The sequence below is a fragment of the Oxyura jamaicensis genome, chromosome 26 (assembly GCF_011077185.1).
Source record: "Oxyura jamaicensis isolate SHBP4307 breed ruddy duck chromosome 26, BPBGC_Ojam_1.0, whole genome shotgun sequence".
Taxonomy (NCBI): domain Eukaryota; kingdom Metazoa; phylum Chordata; class Aves; order Anseriformes; family Anatidae; genus Oxyura; species Oxyura jamaicensis.
Genome location: NC_048918.1, coordinates 683,145 through 702,654, shown reverse-complemented (window position 1 = coordinate 702,654; position 19,510 = coordinate 683,145). Strand labels below are relative to the sequence as shown.

Here is a 19,510-nt window from a genome sequence, read left to right as displayed (position 1 = left end):
TTGCTCAGCTGCAGGCAGCGCGGATCGTGCACCCAGCACCGGCGAGGCACTGACCTGCTCTGATAAACCACGGGCTGAGGCCATGGCAAGGAACGGGAGGGCTCCGCCGGCTTCAGCTTCAGTTCGGAAGGCTGCCCAGGGGTCCTCGGGGCTCCGCTCCCTCCCTTAGGGCGATGCAGCGGTGGAGATCTCCGGAAGGTGGTGGTGTGGCCTTGGGAAAGGCGGCGAGAAGGGACGGGGAGCGCTCGGTCCTGTCCCAGCACTATGCCCAGGGACAGCCCGGCAGCAGCCCCCGGCTCCTGCATCCTCGTCGTTACTGTCACCAGGCCGGCACTGATCTGACCCTTCTGAGGGGGGCGATTCCTTGGCGGCTCACGTCCTTTCCCCTAGTCAGTTACGGGCGTCAGGCGGAAGGATCGCTCTTTGCCCATCCCTTTCAGGCTCAAGGGACCCCAAAACTCCCCCCGTGGTGGCCAGAGTCACCAAAGGAACCTCCCGCAGCCCAGCTGGGGACGGTGGTGGCACCCCGGGCAGGCTGCTGGGAGCTGCCCAAGGGCTTTCAGAATTTCCCTGCAGCCAGGAGCTGCTTACTTTCCCCCCGTATCACGGCTGTTCTGCGTTTCCCTTGCTCTCATGTGAATTTTGGGAACTTTCCGGGGGAAGGATCTGTGTGAAGCTGCAGTTGGGTTGGGAGAGGAGAGCCGCAGCAGCACAATCCAGGGCGGCTGCGTGCTGCAGGCTGGCAGGGAGCTGCCGCTTGCCGTCCCGAGGAAGATGCTACGAAATGAAAAGATCGCTGGTTCGGCCTTTCCTCCTGCGGGCTCTGAAGGACGGGGCTGGCACAGCAGCCTGGAGGAGTCCATCCATTCTGCAGACTGTGCTCCAGCAGCTGACGGGGGGAACCAGAGGAAGGCAGAGGGCCGTGGGTGGTGGCACAAGAGGGGGGAGCACGGAGAGCTCTGCCAGACCCCGCGGGGGAGCCTGGAAAAGGCGCTTCCTCCCTCTGCCTTGGCTCCTCATCGCTGAGACGCGGCTGCTAACGCTGCTGCGCTCCTTGCGTGGGGCGGAAATACCGATCGGTGCCTCCGAGGTGCTCAGTTGCTATGGGGATCCTGAGACGTGCAGGGGCTGGGGAGCCTCGGTGAAAACTTGAAGTTGCTGGAGCTTCGCCATGCAGTGCTGCGCCATGCCGTGCTGTGCTGTACTGCACTGTGCTGTGCCGTGCTGCGCCGTGCTGCGCCGTGCCATCCTGTGCTGTGCCGTGCTGTGCTGCACCATACTGCACCGTGCTGCGCCGTGCTGTGCTGTACTGCACTGTGCTGTGCTGTGCTGTGCCATGCTGCACCATGCTGTGCCATGCTGCACTGTGCTGCGCCGTGCTGTGCCGTGCTGCACCATGCCATCCTATGCTGTGCCGTGCCGTGCTGTGCCATACTGCACCGTGCTGCGCTGTGCCGTGCTCTACTGTGCCGTGCCGTGCCATGCCTGTCATGCCATGCTGCACCGTGCCATCCCGTTCTGTGCTGTGCCGTACTGCAGCGTGCTGCACCATGCCGTGCTGCACTGTGCCGTGCCGTGCCACACTGCACCACACTGCTCTGTACTGTGCCGTGCCACGTTGCACCATACCGCACCATGCTGTGCAGTGCCGTGCTGTGCCATGCCGTGCTGTGCTGTGCCCTATTGCGCCGCGCTCTCCCACCTGGCAGAGCCTCAAGGGGCCGGCATCAACCCCGTGGTGGCTGCAGCACGCAGTCCCCGCGTGGTCCCAGTTGCTGCTGGCCCGTGAAGAGCAGCGCACATCTCCAGAGCACCTCTCATTCCCGGGGGAAAATTAGATTTTCTTTCCAGCGTTTCCCTTCTTATGGCACCGAGAGCTCCGTGGAACATGGTGCGTTCAAGAGCTGTGCTGCCATCCCCTTTAAAAAGAGATGAGTGCCAGCCAAGACAGCTTGCACGGAGAGCACCCGCAATAAGCTGACAGGTCTGGGGAGACCCCGCTCCTCTCCCTGCCTTTCTGCTCTTGCCGAAGGGCCTCTGCTAATGAAGGGACATTCCCCTGCAAGGCTGTTAGCTCTGCGCAGGCAGCTCTGCAGCTCAGAGGAGGAGAGCCCAGCAGACGTGGACCCGCAGACCAGGGACGGATGTCTGTGCTCCTCAGGGCCTCGAGCTCCTCGGGGAGCTCGGTGTCTGGTGCCCCTCAGCACAGCAGTCAGCATCCAGGAACAAAAGCAGAGTATCAGTGGTGATTTTATTCTACCCAAACCAGATCTGCAGTACTGGAAGCAGTCATGAAGCACTAAAACCAGGTTTTGCTGCCCACCCTGTGCTCGGCAGTGGGAAGCAAAGGGGAGGAGGAAATATCAGGAGATGGCCGGTGAGGTCCCTCGCAGTTCAGTCTTGTCGGCGATCTTTACCTTTTCATTTAGGACCTCGGCACAGGCCTGAGGAGCGCTGGCAGCTTTTCTGATCATGCCACGTTTTCTGGAACTGCTGCAGTCAGTACAGATGGGGATCGGGGGATCGGGGAGATAATGATGGGGTGAAGTGGGATGAAATTCAGTGCCACAATGTTTAAGAATATGCACTTGGAAACTAAAAACAACAGTTTCTTCTACAATCTGGAAAACATCTCAGTTGTGCGGGTGAATCATAGGAAGGCTATGAGCAGGGGCTGGGTGCTGGGATGCTGGAGATAAATGAAATCCTAGAATGCAACAAGAGTCTGCATTTCCCGTCCAGATGGGGAATGTCTGGTTTGGAGCACAAGGCACTGGGAGGCTCACCTGCAGCACCTCTGCTCAGGACGAGATCTGACCCGGGGGACAGGCAGGGAAGGTGGTGAGGAAGGGAAGGTGGTGATGAACTGGAGAGGAAAATCCTACAAGAGCTTATTTTACAGAAGGAGACCAAAGGACTGCCTGCTCAGACTAGGAGAGAGGTCTGAGAGCAGGCAGTAAATAGCAGGAGAATGATAACGAATGAAGGGAAGGGTGAAGTCGGCAGTATATCACACGGGTACAAAATGTTGCACATGGGGCACAGCTGCTTTGAAATCTGGAGAGAAAGAGCGCATCTGCCACGTCCCTCCGGGAGAACTTGCAGATGCCAGTAAGCTTCTTCTCGGATTAGGTCGATGGAAAGTAGATGCCTCCAGCCGAAGCCCAGGCTTAGGACAGTGCCTGAACCAGGGGCAGAAGACACTCAGGCATTTGGTCTGGGCAGGAGGGATGTCTCTGGGGCTGGGCAAGGGGAAGCGGACAAGCAGCTGCAGACCCCCTGCGGGGGTCAGGGAATCAGTGGAAGCACCGAGCAGGCGACCCGGGGACGGTGCTGGGCTCGGGCTTTGCTGGCACGCGCTGCCTGGTGCCTCTCAGGCTCGCAGGCACCGGGCTTCGCACGTCCTTCGTGCAGAGCCAGCCTGCGCCAGCACCCTGAGCAGCTCTGCCTGGCAGGCTGCGCGCTCTGGCTAACCCCACAGACCCTGGAGAGCACCGGGACAAGGGTGAAACCCCCCTGGGGTGGGCACGCTGCTGCGGATTTCAGCCAAGGGCTGTCACTAACATAAAGCTCATCTGCCGAAAATCCGCCCCCCGGTAACGGGGCAGACTCCGGAGCGAGGCTGACCTCTTTATCCACCCGCCGGCACCCGTGGGCATGTGCTGGGATCAGCCCCCAGCCCCCAGCTCCCCAGCCTGCCAGCTTGTGCATTTTTGCGTGTTTTTCTCACTACGTTGGCCCATTGCCTTTAAAAGGCTAAATGCTCCGGACTAAATTTGGTCATGCAGCTCTGCATGGTTCCCTGGAATGTCCTCGGGTTTCAGGCTGCTCCGATAGCACCACTCCCCGCCTCCCGCTGGGCTCCATTGGCTTCCCCGCACCCGAATCGCCGCTGGGCGCTGTTATTGGCCAACTCTTGGGCCGAGGGGTGTCCCCTCTTCATCACTACCAAGCCCCGGGGCCCGCAGCGGTTGAGAGCTGCTGCGATTTAACGCTTCAGCACCTGCTGCCGCTGCGGGGAGCGGTGTTAGAGCTTCGGCTCTGGTTTTTTTCTCGTGCTTTGGGTACCACAACAACCGCCACCGTGTCTCGCCAACGGGCCAAGATGTCCAAAGTTGCCAAATATCGGCGACAAGTTAGTGAAGATCCGGACATTGACAGCTTGTTGTCGACTCTGTCTCCAGAGGAGATGGAGGAGCTGGAGAAGGAGCTGGATGTGGTGGATTCGGACGGAAGCGTCCCTCTGGAGCAGAGTCAGAAAAACCAAACGGAGAATTCGCCAACCGGCCCGCAGAACTGCGAGGCGGTGCTCAACCACCGTGAGAAGGAGACCAAGAAACGCATCCAGAGGGAGCACTCGATAGACGTAAGTCCCATGTCCCCGTGTTTGAGCTGGCTCTCGGGCACGCCCGCGAGCTGGGGCTGTTTGAGGGGACGAGGTGGAAAACGTGAGCTCCGTGAGCGGCGTGTGGTGCTTGCTAGGGAGGAATAGCTGTCGTGGAGAGGCCAGGGGATGAGGCGGGGAGCTGGTGCTGGCACGCCAGGAGCCAACGGGGGGTTTCATGAAATCTCTGAAAGCCCAAACTGGTGCTGGTGCCAGGGGGTTTCCCTCTGCCTCTGCTCCAGCATCCCGGGGCAGGGCTGGTGGCAGAGGTGGCTTCTACAGCCAGAAGAAGGCTGGGGGGTCGGCTGCGGTGCCAGCAACCCTGCGGGCTGTGTTTCTCTTTCCTCCTGCTTTTGCCTTTGGAGATCTCCAGATTCTTGGTCTGTTCAGTTCCTCTTGTGCAAAAGCTCTTGTGGAATAAAGAGAAAAGTTTGCTATTTTGTGGAAATCACCCCGAGAAGCGGGTTATGCCCTAAGTCATTTGTTTCCTCTTTGTTGTTCAGTGAAAACTCATTCCTTTATCTTGATTTGGGCACTTTTATTTCCTCTGCACTTGGCAAATCCTTTAAGAGCTCGCCTTGAGCCCGAAAGCTTCATGCCAGTCCCTCATCCCGCCTATCTGTGCCTCGCCTCAGTGGGAGCCAGTCCCACTTCTCAGTAACATTTATTAACCTCTGCACTAAGAATATTTGGTATGTGCTCAGTGCGTGGGAGGCTGGGAAGCATTTGGTTTCCCTCGTTTTTTTTTATGGCAGGCTGAGCCAGAAAGCGAAAGAAGAGGACCCTGCAGCTATTTTTCTGCGGAGCACGGGCAGGTTTCGTGTCCCAGGCTGGGTTCGCATCCTCGGTGCAGGGGCTGAGGAGCCTCGGAGGGGGAGCGGAGCAGAGCCGTGCGTGAGCTCCCCGGAGCCGCCTGCTCTGGCTCCTCTTCCCTGTCCCAGGGCACCCAGCAGCACCCTGCAGAGTAATCAAGCTCTAAGTGGCCTGGGAGCACCCTGGAAAGCTCCCTGGGGATGTGTACGGAGCTTATTATAGGAGACCCTCTCCTGACTGGGGTCTGGGGTGCAGCCAGGATGCAAACAGGGAGAGAAAGATGAAAACTGCAGGAGAAGTAAGAGCAGGTTGGCTCTGGAGACCTGCACGAGGGGTTAAGCAGTTCTCCCAGCTGCCGGGGAGCTTTCCCCTGGCTGCGAGGACACGGCACTGGCAGCCTTCACCTTCTATAAGCGGTGTTGGCGTGGGCTGGGGGACCAATTCCCACCGCTGGCTCGCTGCAGGGAGCGCCGTGCCCCTGGCTGAGGGCACCACGCTCACCTTCCCCCCGCGGAGAGCTGCCGGCACGGCTGGACAGCCCTGCCCCAGTCATCCCAGTGGCATCGCAGGGGTCTGCACTGGTTTGCAAGGGCTGGCACAGGGAGGAGAGGGGTCCCTCCATCCCTTCCTCCCTGGCATTGTTGGGGCCTGGGATTAGCACCCAGAAGGTGCCAGCGCCAGCAGGTCGGGCCCCGCCGGGACACCGGAGTGCTCGAGGAGAGCAGCCCCGCAGGCAGAGCCCTGGGGGGGGTGTTTCGGATGAAGTGAGTGCCTGGAGCCCTCCGGAGCATCCCGTGGCTCCCGGCCGGCTGACAAGTCCCTCTCCATATCAGCAGATTTCGCGGTGCCGTGGGCGGTGACGCGCCTGTGCCCGCCAGCAGGAGCGCCGCGGGTTCGCACCGCGGATGGCGGTCAGGCTGGGTGCCGACATCGCCCACCCATGCCCACCCAAACCTCTGCCCCTCGGCAGCTCTCAGCCCTCTGCGCCCACAGGCACACGGCATCCCCAGTGCAAAGCATCGAGCAAAAGCTTGGCGAGCGAGAAGCAGGAGCCAGAGCACGGGAGGGCAGCGGAGGGATGGGGAGCGCAGGGAGGTGTCGTCCTGCCTCTGGGCTGTCCCTGCGGCAGGGGGGGACGGGAGGCTGGCATCTTGTCCTGGAGCTACAGGTCCCCAGGTCCGCAGCTGCCTTGCACAAAGGCGCTGAGGATAGAAAATATTCGGGAGTTCCCTGCCCAGCTCCGCTCCTCGCCCACCGCTGGTCGGTGCAGTCGCTCGTGGGATTCGGGTGCCAGTGGGGACGGCAGGAGCTGGCCAAAGGGGAAGGAGGTGTTGTAAAGGGAAGGGCTCGGTGTCAGCCAGTCTCACGGTTCTTCTTGCAGTCATTTCTCTGCTCTTGGACCCGCTCCAGGCACCCCAATTCCCTCCTCAGCGCTGGGAGGAGCGGGTATATTTAGAAATATTGTAACTTCACGGTAACATGTCGTCTTTCTCTGTGATGAAAAGGGCAAACTTGGGTAACTAGGAAGCAGTTTATAAACAGATCAAAATAGATGTGAGCTTTGCCCTGACTTCTCCGCACCGTGCAGCCAAATTCATATCTTGGCGATGCATTAATTAATTAATCTTCATTAAATATTGCTGGCGTGTGAAGGCGTACCCCTGTTCAGCCACGGAGCTCGGGGCTGTGCCTCTCCTCGGATGCACTCAGCACGGCCCCTCGGCAGGCCCGTGTGTCAAGGGAGCCACGGTTAAGCCAATATTCACACAGGTGGATAAATGAGGGTTTTATTGCTCTGTGGCTTTTTCAGGTAGCAGGCAAAGACACAGGGAGAGAGCAATGCGGGCTACAAACACGGCGGGGTTTGAAGCAGCGGCGTTAAGCGGCGCGAGGCAGCAGGAGCCCAGCCAACTTGCTGGCACTTGAAATTTTTGTGCCGTGCCTGGGATTCCTCTTTACAAGAGGAGAAACTGAGGCAGGGCCCGGTGCGTGCGGTGTCTCCGGGGGGGTTTGCTGCCCGGTGAGCTGGGTGAGGGCTGCGGCTTGGGAGGGCTGCTCCAGCCGGCTTTGTCTGCCCCTTCCTCGGCTGCTGGTGACACCTCTGACAGCGGGTACGCGTGCGTGTAGCACGGTGATACATGCCCTGGGGATATCCCCGTCTTCCCCGTTGGCATTTGGTCACCCCTGGACCCCCTGGGGTCACACTAGCCAGGAGGGACCTGGCTGAGAAGAGCCACCCTGGGGAGCCCCGCAGCTCGGCGTGACCCGCACGTGCCATGGCACCAGGGGGTCTGGTGGACGAGCGCGCCGTGGCGGTAGCCGTGTCCTCGGCAGGAGGTTTTGCTTTTGAAAGCGCACCGCTACCCCCACCTGCTGTTATTCTGGGCTCTCCCTGGGCTCCTGCCTGGCCTCAGGTGGCTCCCAACCTGCTGGGAGCCTGGTGGCCGCGGCACCGCCTTGTGCCCCCCTCCTGCAGCCCCACCGCCCTCCCCAGGATCGGATGGAGCCTCCTTCCCTCACCCTCCACGCTTGCAAGGAGAGGACACCCGGGTGTCCCGGTCCCTCCAGAGCCCCCAACCCTGTCTCCCTCCGTGGGGCTGCCTGGATTTCAATCTGCTTCAGGCAGGGAAGGCTGGGGGCGTGCGGGGATATTGCATCTGGGGGCGTTCATTGTCCTGCCAGCGGAGGAGATTCGTGCCAGGGCCACAAAAACGCTTTTTTTTAGCAAGGTGCTCGCATGTGTGCTGGTGTTTCTGCGTGTAGGCTTTGGGACCCACTCCTTGGAGGCCCTACACAGGTCCTAGTGCCATGGTCAGGGATTACGGAGCTCCTTGGGAAGCTCTTCAGGAATCCTGCTGCCTTCCTATCCCGTTGCTGAAGTGTGCACAGGAGGCTTCGGGCGCACGCTGCTGGGTTGTGTTTAAGCCACTTTTAAGGATAAATAGTGGATTCATAGAGGAAGGAGACACCAGGAAAAGTGGAGATCCCTACAGGTGAGCCCTCCTGCAACGTTACAGAAACCAAGTTAAAGTTTCCTATTAATGCCCAAAGCTTGTCATTTTTTTTTCATGGAAATATCTGGAAGAAAAACAAGCTCCAGATTTAAATAGCTGGGACAGACTCAAGGGGAATTGTAAACGAGGGAAAAGAAGTGCTTGTTATCATTCTTTAAGCATCTTACCAGTCTGTGACTAACACGAATGTATTTAAACTCTGCTGCTCTATCAGCCGAGCTGTCGATACGCCAAGGCTGTTCCTTCCCTCTCCACGAGCTGCCAGCTCCCCGTTTTGCCTTTCTTTCCGCCCAGGCCGGGGCAGGCTCTGGCAACCTCGGTGCCCGCTCTACCCAACACAAGGTGGTGTTCTACCAGCTCCCGGCCTCCAAAAGAGGTGCTGGGGACACCCAAAACAGTCACACACTCTGAAAGAAGCCAAAGGTGTTGAGTGGCTCCCATCTGGCCCTTTCAGGGGGCCATGGGTGGTCTCTGCTCCGTGTCCTCTCCAGCCTGCTGCAGACCGGCTCCTCCAGGAGCCTTCCCCTTCTCACCTCGCGCCGCACAAAGCCCAGACCTGCTGCTGCCTGTGCTCGGACGTGTGGTTCTTCATCTCTGAAAATGCACCAGCGCTGGAAGGAGAAGGACGAGCACCAGCAAGGAGCTCCAGCCGGCCACGGGCGAGGAGACAGACCCCTGAGGCGAGAAGGAAAGCAGCACCCACCCGATGACGGGTGACCGGGAGGGCTGCAGCGCGGCAAGGGCTGAAGCAGGAGAGGAGGCAACACGCGTGGGTCGGAGCTGCGTTTCTGAACAACCGCTGCGAGAACCCCGAGCGGGGGGCTGTAGCGCCCTGGGGAGGGGGTGACGGCGGCACAGCCTTGCAGGGACCGGCGCGAGTCGCAGCACACAGCGTTCCCAGCGGCTCGCAGCTCGTGCCAAGAGCAAAGTTTCTGCCTGGAAGGCACACAGTCCATCTAAGGGCACAAGCCCAAAAAAACACCGGGTTTCTGGTCAGCCTGAAAAAAACAGCAGTTAACAGCTGAGGTCTGGATTTACATAAACCACAGCGGGTATGCAGACAGACCCATGGAAACGCTCAGGGCCTTCAGCTTACGTGGGCCGAGCTGCCACCGACGGGGGTTCAATTTTCTGTTTAGGTGTTGCTGATAAGGAGATGCAGACAAGGAGGTGCCAGGGCGCTTTGGGGCGCGCAGCCCCTTGACGTTGGGTTGAGCAGCCCAGAGCTGAGACCCCAAACTGGCATCCTGGTGTTTGGGTCAGGATTCACACGCAGATGTGTGAGAACGGATTCTGCCGAGGGCACCGAGTGGCCCTGCCCTTGGCAGCGGGACCAGGACCAGGACCAGGATGCGCCCAGCGTGGGAATTGGCACGGAGCTGCCCGGGGATGGGAGCAGGCAGCAGAAGGGGAGCTGCAGTTTGCTTCCTTCCAAGGAGCCTCTGCGGTTCCTAGGAAGCAGAGAGCGTGACCCCAACACGCCCCGCTGCCTCGTGAAGGGCTGGCTTTGGGGCTGCAGCCCCCACGGGGCAGAGGAGCCCAGGTGGCGCAGGAACTCCTGGGGTTTTGGCCAACAAACCAGCCCTCGGATTTTGGCAGCGATGTCGTGGGGTGGCTGCAGTGGTCCCGTGGGCTGGCTGGTGGGTCCCGTGGGAGTCCTGCCCCAGCAGGGGGCTTGGAGACGTGTCCATGGAGCCCCGGGAGGCCGGGAGCCCTGCTGCTCCAGCATCCTGCTCCCAGTGGTGTGGAGGGCAGGAGGGGGGGTGTGAGGCTCGCTGGGGCTGGTTTGCCATTCTTCTGTCCTAAAAATCCAAGGAATGCCTTCCGTGGGCTGCCCGTGGAAGGCACACCGGGCAGAAATCCAGCCGCGAGGTGGCCGGGGTGCGCATCGCTGACATCCACCGCCCTTCGCAACCTCTGCCGAAGACGGGGTGAGCAGAGCAAAGACCTCAGCTTGGGAATATCCCCTTCTGCCACGGCTCTGCGGGGGGAAGGGGCTGGGAAATTGACGGGTAGAAGAGCAGAGCCCAGGTTTCTAAAAACGGGTTTTGCTAGAGAAACAAAACTTTCCATTTGCGAAGTATCCCACGGCTCTAAGGGCTGCAGGAAAATGGAAATGGAAAACGGCTCTCTGGAAAATGGCTGCGTGGAGGAGCTGGGGGTAGCCAGCTAAAGGAAACAGCTGAAATGTTTGTTATCCGCCTCAATTCAGCAACGAAGGCAAAGAAAGACAAAAGTCAGGGCCAGAGGCTGGCTGGCCCCTGGAGAACAGCGCTGCATCTCAGAAGGAGCCTGTTTTAAACAACGTTGGCCTGGGAAGTGCAAAGAGGCGGTGATGTTTGGGGTTAGAAAGGCCTGAGCAAAAGGGAAGGGGAATAACTGGGCTCCTCGTCAGAACAACAACAAGCGCCGAGGCGGGACGGGGCAAGAAGTTGTTTACATGGCTCTGGGCTTCAGCACGCAGAGCACAGCCTGGGGGTCATGCTGGGCCTGCATCCTTCCACCCCTGCTCCATGCCAAGAAAAACAAACGTGCCAAGGGAGAAACTGCCTGCGGGTGGGCCTGCCAGGGAGCCCACGGCGGGCACAGCCACGGGTGCGAGCGGCTTTGCTCTCGGCTGAGGAGCAGGAGGGCTGCCCGGGGGCTGCCCAAGGCGGAGCAGCCCCAGGTCCACGCTGGCGGCGCTGTCCTGGGCTCGGCGGAGGAGCCGGGGGCTTCTGCTCCCTCCGGTGCTCTCCAGCGGTCCGGGTTTAGTAGCGCTCCGGCCTCGGCCAAGGACACGGCGTTTTTCCAAGAATGTCCTTGGCTCTGAGCTGTCCCCGGGTTACTCAGAGGTGGTTGAGGAATGGAGGAAGGGAACAGCTCGGCCCGCTCGTCGGGGATCAGCTTGGCTCCAGCAACCTTTCCCTAGAGCGTGATGGCAACGGGTACCCGAACACCCAGCAGCATCACGGGCAATGACAACCGGCGTTTGGCCGCTGCCTGTCTCAGGGGACTTCTGCGCGCCATGGAACAGTCTCGGGGGGACGTCCCTGTCCCCTGGGAGCTCTCACGCAACTTGTGCCCAGCATCCTCGCCCCCTTCACCCACAGTCGTGCTGGGGGGTGGTGGGATGCTGCTGTCCTCCCACAGCCCCTGGGTGGATTCGGATGAGCTGGGCAGGACGGAGGGGACACGGGGGCTCCGTACAGCCCACGCCATGATCTTATGATCCCAGGAGAGGCTGGGAGAAGGGGACTGCCACTTGATGTAGGCTTTGCCCTGCAGCTCTGGAGGCAGTCTGGTCGGTCTGCGCAGAGCACAGCTCCGGGTGGACAGCCCCCGTCGCTGGCAAGAGCCAGCAGGCAGAAATGGCTCTGCCGGTGGGGTTGGTGGAGAGGAGTCACGAGGAGAAGACCCCTGGGCTCCGGTGGGCTCCAAGTTACGTGCAGAAGTTACCCCACGAGACTGAAATAATTCCCGGGTCGATTAACTTCAGCTGGTCCAGCTGTCCTTCGGCAGACGCCTGCTTCTCAGTGCAGGAGAGCTGTGCGCTCCCCCAGTGCTCCCCCAGACCAGACGTCCCCCTCTGCTGGGCACCCACATCCCCACTGCCACCAGACAGCACCCGGCGCTGGCAGCCCCTTGGGAGCTGACCCCCCCCACCACCACACCCCGGGGCTCCCAGCCTGTTCTTCGGTGCCCCCTCCATCCCCATGCAGCCCGATCGGCACCCACTGATTTCCCACCCCAAAACAAGCTGTGGGGCTCCAGGGGCAGGAGCCGAGAGCCATCGGGCCCCCCACTCACCGGGGGGAGAAGCAGAGCCCGGCACCCCCGGCTCCCACCCAGGCACCCAGGGGCTGCCCAGCGCAGGGCTCGCCACGCGGCACAGCCCGGCCCCGGCCGCAGCGGGCTGCGAGCGCCGGGATTCCAGGCAAGAAGTTCCCGCTCTGCTTTGCCTTTTAAGGAAGCATCTGAGTGGGTTTGAGGGTTGCAAATGCTAACAAGCAATGGCAATGCTCATTTTAGTCTATTTAGAGGAAACGGGGAGGCATTTCAGTTCATCAAAACACTGGTGATTAATCAGCCAAGTACCAGGCTGTTTTCATTAGGCTTATTTTTAAAGGTCTGACACGCAGTGTAAAAATATTCCCCTAATAATCGCGCTCGCAGCAGAGGGAATGGCACGGGAGCGGGTGCCGTGGTGCCTGTTCCTAGGTGCCCAAGGTAAATATGTCAGCGCCGGGGAGAGGAGCAAGCAGCAGGGCTGGAGAGGGCCGTGGAGAGGCTGCGGGGCGGCCGCGCTGCCGGAGAAGGCGCAGGGAGGAGCAGGGGAAGCGCTCGTTCCCCCCACCCGTCCCCTCCTGCACCGTCCTGCCACCGAGCCCCATGGCTGGGGTCCCCGATGTCCCCCCGGTGTTCCCCCAGCCCAAGATGGGCCCTGGTGGAGCTTTTCCCTGCAGGCACGGGGCGCTTTCTGCCGGAGCTCGCAGCTCTGCCTGCACACCCAACGTGGGTGCGCAAACGCTGCCCGTGCCGGCAGCAGTGCCTGCAGTGGCCGTTGCACGTCGGTTCCTTCCCTTTTTGCTCTGGATGTGTGGCAGCACGTCAGGGGATGGTAGCTTTAATGAGAACAGTGCTAACGATGTGATAAAAAGATACACTTGCTGCAGCCGCTTTGCCTGGCAGGGATTTGCTCTTCGTCTTATTTTGCTCTGGTTTCGTCTTGTTTGCAGAAATCCGTTGCCACCTCTGTGTATGGGAGGTGTTGCAGCTCCTTCTTGCCAGGTTTTTCCTCCCTCTCTCCAGGATCTGCTCGTTCCTGGCCAAAGCCTTTGTTCTGCTTGGTCTTGGAGCTTAGGGGAGCCCCAGGCCCCCATCACCAAGTGAGCTTGGGCCAGGAAGGAGAAGGCTTTCGGAGCGCTTGGTGTGGGGCAGGAGCTGCTGCCTGGGGGTCCGGGAGAGCTCAGGGGGCTGCAGAGCCTGGGGGGGCTGCGGGGACGAGCAGGAAACCTCCAGCCTGGGACATCCCCAGACACCTTTGAAGGGCACCGTTGGGCATTGCTGTGCCCCCGTTCCATGCACCTCCCAGCAGAGACCTGGCTCCCTTTCACCACGGTGTTTCGGGATGTCACCAAGCATCCCTGCCCCATCCTGGCCCCGGGAGCAGGGCACAGCTGGGTTGGGGGGCTGCCAGCTCTGTGCTGGAGGCAGTGGCACCGCCTGCTCCCCGCAGACCCCAGGACAGGGAGGTGCTGGGATCGGAGCACCCCCAGGATGGGGCCTGTCCCCGCTCCTGGGGGTCCGCAGCACTGCAGTGCCGCAGGGGCGGCTCTGTGGGGTCTGGTGCCTCGCTGCTGCCTGCTCAGGTCCGTGCCAGGGAGCCAAGAAATTTCTTAACTAAACAAACAGCTCTCGTCCCAGATGGCATCTGTGCACACGCCAGGTACAAGCTGTCCCCACAGCCACCCTGCTGACGGCTGGGCCAGTTCTTTCCACCAAGCTGTCGTCCCAGAGGACCGGCACGGGGCTGGCAGAGCCGCGGCTGAACTGTGGGGTCCCAGCTGGGGGGGCGACAGCCCCGGCTGCACACCAGGGTCTCCGGGCTCTGATTTGGTGTTTCAAGGCTCTGGGCGAAGCCACGGTGCTGTCCTGGTGCTGTGAGCTCGTAAATGAGTTCCAGCCGCATCTCCCAGAGGCATTTCTTCCTCCTTTCCCTGAAGTCCTGATGCCCCCTGGCAAAGACGACACTTGCCCCGACACCCCCTCGCCATGGTGCTTCCCCGTCCTGCAGCCAGCAGCACTACGCGGTCACCAGCATTGCTGTGGTCAAGGTGAGGACGCTCGGAGCTCGGATTAACCCCACAGACCTGAGCGTGTCCTGACCGCAGCACCCAGCCCTCTGCTTCCCCCAGACAGAAACCTTCGGGGCCACCAAAGCCGACCGAGCACCCAGGAAGAGCCGGGAGCACGCAGCGCGGAGCCAAAGCTCACTTGGAGGTGCCCAACGCGTCCTTCCCTGAGACCGCCCCGTAGGAAGCTTTTCCCTCCCCTGATGCCTTTGGACACCAGGAGACGCGTTGCAGACAAACGCCACGGCCCAGTTCCCTTGGTTCTCTGCAGGGAGCTCAAACCTGCAGAACCCTGGCCTGGGGAGCCCCGTTTCAGAGAGCCCAGGGCTGGCTGTGACCGCTGGGTGGGCAGCATCACCTGTGTCCCATGGGGATGCCCTGGGGAGCTGCAGCAGGAGCTCGGTACAGCCGGGTGCTGCAGGCTCTGCCTGCACGGGGGGCACTCGCACACCGACCCCCCCCCCCTGGATCCAGGACCTCGGCTGGGTTCAGCAGCCTCTTGCAGGGCCACGGGCTGCAGCCTGTGAGCAGCGCTAGGAGATCACTCGGGTGAGACGAGGAGATTCTGGCCCATGTTCAGGGCTAAACCAGCCCGATTTGGGGCAGGTCACTTAGCTGGCCTCCCCCGTGGCATCCCCATTGCCTCCTGGGGACCCCGTGCGATGCCCTCCCCAGGTTTCCATCACGAACCGCCCCCGCCTCCCTTCACCCAGTTGTCACTTCCCACCCCGAGCAGTGCCGGGGCTGGGGCTCTGCCTTCCCCATCTCCCCCAGAGCCTCCAGCCCTTCGCTGGCCCCATGGACAGGGGCTGAAAGCACAATTTAGGAAAAAAATGGTTGCGTTTCGGGGCAGCTCATCCCTCGTGGGCCCCCGGAGCTCCCCGAGCCGGGCTGTGCGAGAGCCCCCGAGGCTGTGACAGGGTGGCGAGGCTGGAGGTGGGGGACCCGGTAACGCCTCCGTGTTTCTCTGTTGTTAGGAAACCAGACTGGCCGAGAAGAAGCAGGAGGCCAAGAATGGAGAAGAAAAGGGAAAGGAAGCTCCTGCCAAAGACCTGGCCCGGAAACGAGATACAGGAGTGGGGAAAGACTCGAAAAAGGAAGAAAGTGCTCAGAAGACAGACCCGAAGGTTAAAGCTGAGGCTGAGAGCAAAACCAAGGATGGGAAAGCCATCAATGACAAGGTCAAGGCCATGGAGAAAAAGCTGATGGGGAAGGACAAGAAGGAGGAAGAGAAGGATTCAGCGGTCAAGAAGGAGAAGGGGAAGGACAAAAAGGAAGAGGAGAAGGGCTCAGTGTTAAAGAAGGACACAGGGAAGGATAAAAAGGAGGAGGAGAAGGGCTCAGTATTAAAGAAGGATGCAGGGAAGGATAAAAAGGAGGAAGAGAAGAGCTCAGCAGAGAAGGAGACAGGGAAGGACAAGAAGGAAGAAGAAAAGGGTTCAGCACTGAAGAAAGGCACGGAGAAGGACAAAAAGGAGGAGGAGAAGAGCTCAGGATCAAAGAAAGAGGCAGAAAAAGACAAAAAAGAAGAGAAGAAAGAAAAAGACAAGAAAGAAGAAGAGAAGAAAGAAAAAGATAAAAAAGAAGAGGAAAAGAGTTCAGATCTGAAAAAATCAAAGGCAGATGAGAAGGAGAAACCTCAGCCAGAGGCAGAAAAGGCAGCGGAGGAGAAACAGGAGGCCAAGGCGGCGGCCGAGAGCAGCCCCTCCAAGCCCGCCACCGGCAGCTCCCCGGACCAGGCCAAGGAAGACGAAGCTTCCAGCATCTTCGATGAGCTCATCGAGAAGGTGAAGAACAACGACGCCGAGGTGACCGAAGTCAACGTGAACAACTCGGACTGCATCAACAACGAGACCCTGGTGCGCTTCACCGAGGCCCTGGAGTTCAACACGGTGGTCAAGCTGTTCGCGCTGGCCAACACCCGCGCCGACGACCACGTGGCCTTCGCCATCGCCATCATGCTCAAGTCCAACAAGGTGCTGACGAGCATCAACCTGGACTCCAACCACATCACGGGCAAGGGCATCCTGGCCATTTTCCGGGCGCTGCTGCAGAACAACACGCTGACGGAGCTGCGCTTCCACAACCAGCGGCACATCTGCGGGGGGAAGACGGAGATGGAGATCGCCAAGCTCCTGAAGGAAAACACCACGCTGCTCAAGCTGGGCTACCACTTCGAGCTGGCCGGGCCTCGCATGACGGTCACCAACCTGCTGAGCCGAAACATGGACAAACAGAGGCAGAAACGCCTCCAGGAGCAGAAACTGGCACAGGAGCGCGGGGAGAAGAAGGACCTGCTGGAGGTGCCCAAGGTCGGAGCCCCGAAGGGGTCCCCCAAGGGGTCCCCGCAGCCAACCCCCAAGGCTTCCCCCAAAAACTCTCCCAAGAAAGGGGGAGCGCCCGCCGCGCCGCCCCCGCCTCCTCCTCCGCTCGCCCCGCCGCTGATCAACGAGAACCTGAGGAACTCGCTCTCGCCGGCCACGCAGAGGAAAATGGGAGACCGGGCGCTGCCGGTCCAGGAGAAGAACTCACGGGACCAGCTCCTGGCGGCCATCCGCTCCAGCAACCTCAAACAGCTCAAGAAGGCAAGTGCAGGGCCGCGGCGGGGCTAGCGTGGGGGCTGAGAGCTGCGGCCACGTCTGTCATCACCTGGGGGGTGGAGGGTGAGGGCTGTCCTCGGGGGGGGACAGCCTGGGGTCCGAGGTCGCAGCCCCCGTGCACGGCACGTGGCAGGGGCGGATCCGTCCCTTCGTGGAGCACGCAGGGTGGGCAGATCCGTCCCTCTGCACCATCCCTTGCGGAGCGCGTGGGGCCAGCAGATCCTTCCCTTGGCAGAGCCCCTGGGGTGGGCACCTCCTTCCAGTGGCTGGATCTGGCCCAGGGTTTGGGACACAGGAAAAGAGCCAGTTTTAACCCATAAACCTGGGGGGTGGAGATCCACCACCTCCCCATGCTGAGCTTTAGCGGTGCTCTTGCCAGAGCAGGCAGGACTGCGTGGGCAGCAGGTCCCCGAGGGCAGCAGCTGGACAGGCTCCTGCACCCCCGGGGCTGGGGGGGACCCCGAGGGGCTGCATCTCCCCCTCATCCCAGCACCAGGCCCTGAAATTCCTCGCTTATCCCAGTGCTTTGTGTCCCTGTGTGGGCTGCCCCGGGGACAGCCATAGCCTGGCCAGGAGGGACGGGTGGCCCTGGAGCTCCGAGCATCCTCGGCAGCACCGGGGCAGGGTCCGGCAGCACCGGGGAGGGGTCCAGCACCACCACGCAGCTCTGCATCAGGTCCTCGAGCCCCTCCAGCAGCCCCTGCCACCTCTCCCGGCTCTGCCCGGTAACGGGGTGTCTTCTCCGGCAGGTGGATTTACCGAAGCTGCTGCAGTAGGGAGCGGGACGGCTTTGCCCCCGCAGCCCGGCGTGGCAGACCCCGGGACTCTCGCCTTCCTCGTGACTCTTGCCATGACGAGCCCTCTGGGACCCTGCAGTGACCGACGCCGAGGAGCAGCGATCTCTCTGGGACTGACGGAGGAAGGGCCGGGCCCGAGGAGGGCCAGCACGGCCGTTCGATGCAGTGTGTGAGGAAGACCTTGTATTTATTGTTGTTACGGTTGCGAAGCCCTCAAGCTCTCTCTTCTGCCAGCACCGTGCCCCGCTCTGTCCGGCCGCTCGGGGATGTCAAGGACGGAGGAGGGGGGGGGTGGCTGTCCCCACGTCCCTGCTGCATCCAACCCCACCGCGGGGAAAGGGGGCTCGTGGTGGAAGGGAGGCGGTGCCGGGGGCTGGGGGGTGCAGCGGGGCCGGGGGTCCCCTGGGAGCGCACCGAGGGGCTGATGCCCTCCAGCCCGGTCCAACCTGGGCCGAGCAGATGGACCGCCCCATCCAGGGGACATCTGGGCCATCATCACCACTTGTGTCCCCGCAGGGTCTCCGAGTGGCTGGGAGGGTGACGGGGACATCGGTGGTACACGGGGTAGGAGGTGGTGGAGAGCTGCAGCAGGAGGTGGAGCTGGGGTGGGGGTGTGCGCCCAGGGCTGTCCCCAGGGCTTGTCCCCAGGGCCCCAGGATGTGGGACCTGACCTCTGCACCCAGACGTTTGTCCCTGTGCGGCGACCAAGTGCTCCGTGGGAAGAGCAGGGCTCGTAGGGGGGTCTGCTCCTGGGGTGGGGGGCAGCAGGAGGGGGTGGCAGTGGCCCCTTGTGCTGCCAGTGTCACCTGCAGCCCTGCCAGCTCCTCTGCCCGTGGGCATGGGGCCAGGCAGGGGACGCTGTCTGCCCATGAAGCCCTGACTGGGGAGGGCAGAGGGTTTTGGGGCCGCTGTGCCCACCCCTGGTGTGAAGCATTGCTCACGATTTGTACAACTGCGGCCACTGCATCAGCAATAAAGCTCACCCAACGCTTCCGTGCGCCTCGGGGACGGGGCTGGGGGGGCGGTCACCCCCCAGGAGCCACCACCACTGCACCCCTGCTGCACACCGGGGTCCCAGGAGGGGGGTACTGGGGTTGTTTGGAGGCAGCTCCCCTTCTGGGGCATCTCTGCCAGCACCCAGATTCCTGCCATGAGGACACCACAACTGGTGGCACCCTGGGGCCACCCAAAAACCCCAAAAGGGCACCTCACCCCAAAAGGGCACCTCACCCCAAAACTGGGCACCCTGAGGCCACCTGGGCATCCCAAATTGGGCGCCCAGCAGCTGTTGGATATCCAGAACCAGGCACCCTGCAGTCACGGGGTCACCCCCAGCTGGGCACCCTGGGGCCACCCAGAGCTGTGCCAGGGCTCCCCAGGGGCAGTGATGGCAGCACCCAGCTGAGGCCAGACCTGGGGTGCAGGTGGGCACCAGGGCGGGCCCTTGGGGGGGCTCCCTCCTTTCTTGGGGTCCCCCTGGCTGCAGGCTGCGTGGCCGAGTGGCGGGTTCTGGAAACGGGGAGAAATGCCTTTATTTGGGCATTTCACACAAGGGCACCCATGCAGCGCAGGAGGGCGGCCAGCCCGGCTGGGGTGAGGCATGAGGGCATGGGGGCAGGGGGGGCCCCGCCACCCCCGGCCCCGGTGCTGCCCCCAGGGTCACGCTGTTCATTGGGGACGGCGACAGGGCAGGGGTGTCTGGGGGTGTGGGGGTGCTTGGCACCCCGCTGGGGGCACCTATGGGTGGGGGCGTGGTACCCAGAGACCCCATGGGACACTGCAAGAAGGGTACCCTGGGGTGAGCCCAAACCGGGCACCGTGGGGCACCCCGGAGCCCTCTGGGCACCGAATCGGGACACCGCGGGCCCCCCAAGCCGGACACCTTGGGGGCACCCCAAATCGGTGACCCCGCCACCTCCCCGATCCGTCCACCGGGGGGCTGCCGGCACCCCCCGTGCGGCTCCCGGCGACCGGCTCCGAGCCCCGGCTGCCGGCAGGGGGCGAGCTCCGGGAGCGGGGCGGCGACTCCCGGCGGCACCGGCAGGCGGAGGGCGGCGGCGGCGGCGGC

At 61.9% G+C, this 19,510-nt stretch overlaps 1 protein-coding gene across 1 annotated transcript; it reads left to right on the top strand.

Moving 5' to 3' along the window:
- The first annotated feature begins 3,903 nt into the window (after nucleotides 1-3,903).
- LMOD1 (leiomodin 1) lies at nucleotides 3,904-17,678 on the top strand. Its single transcript, XM_035347091.1, has 3 exons — nucleotides 3,904-4,366; nucleotides 15,023-16,630; nucleotides 17,395-17,678. The coding sequence occupies exons 1-3, from the start codon at nucleotides 4,106-4,108 to the stop codon at nucleotides 17,419-17,421; spliced, it is 1,896 nt and encodes a 631-aa protein (XP_035202982.1). The 5' UTR covers nucleotides 3,904-4,105; the 3' UTR covers nucleotides 17,422-17,678.
- The last annotated feature ends 1,832 nt before the right edge of the window (nucleotides 17,679-19,510 follow it).

Bases quoted from the DNA above. Each gene is read 5' to 3' on its own strand.
- LMOD1 (XM_035347091.1), top strand. From the start codon at position 4,106: ATGTCCAAAGTTGCCAAATATCGGCGACAAGTTAGTGAAGATCCGGAC. The intron at 4,367-15,022 runs GTAAGTCCCATG...CTCTGTTGTTAG, and splicing joins AGAGGGAGCACTCGATAGAC to GAAACCAGACTGGCCGAGAA. The intron at 16,631-17,394 runs GCAAGTGCAGGG...CTTCTCCGGCAG, and splicing joins ACCTCAAACAGCTCAAGAAG to GTGGATTTACCGAAGCTGCT.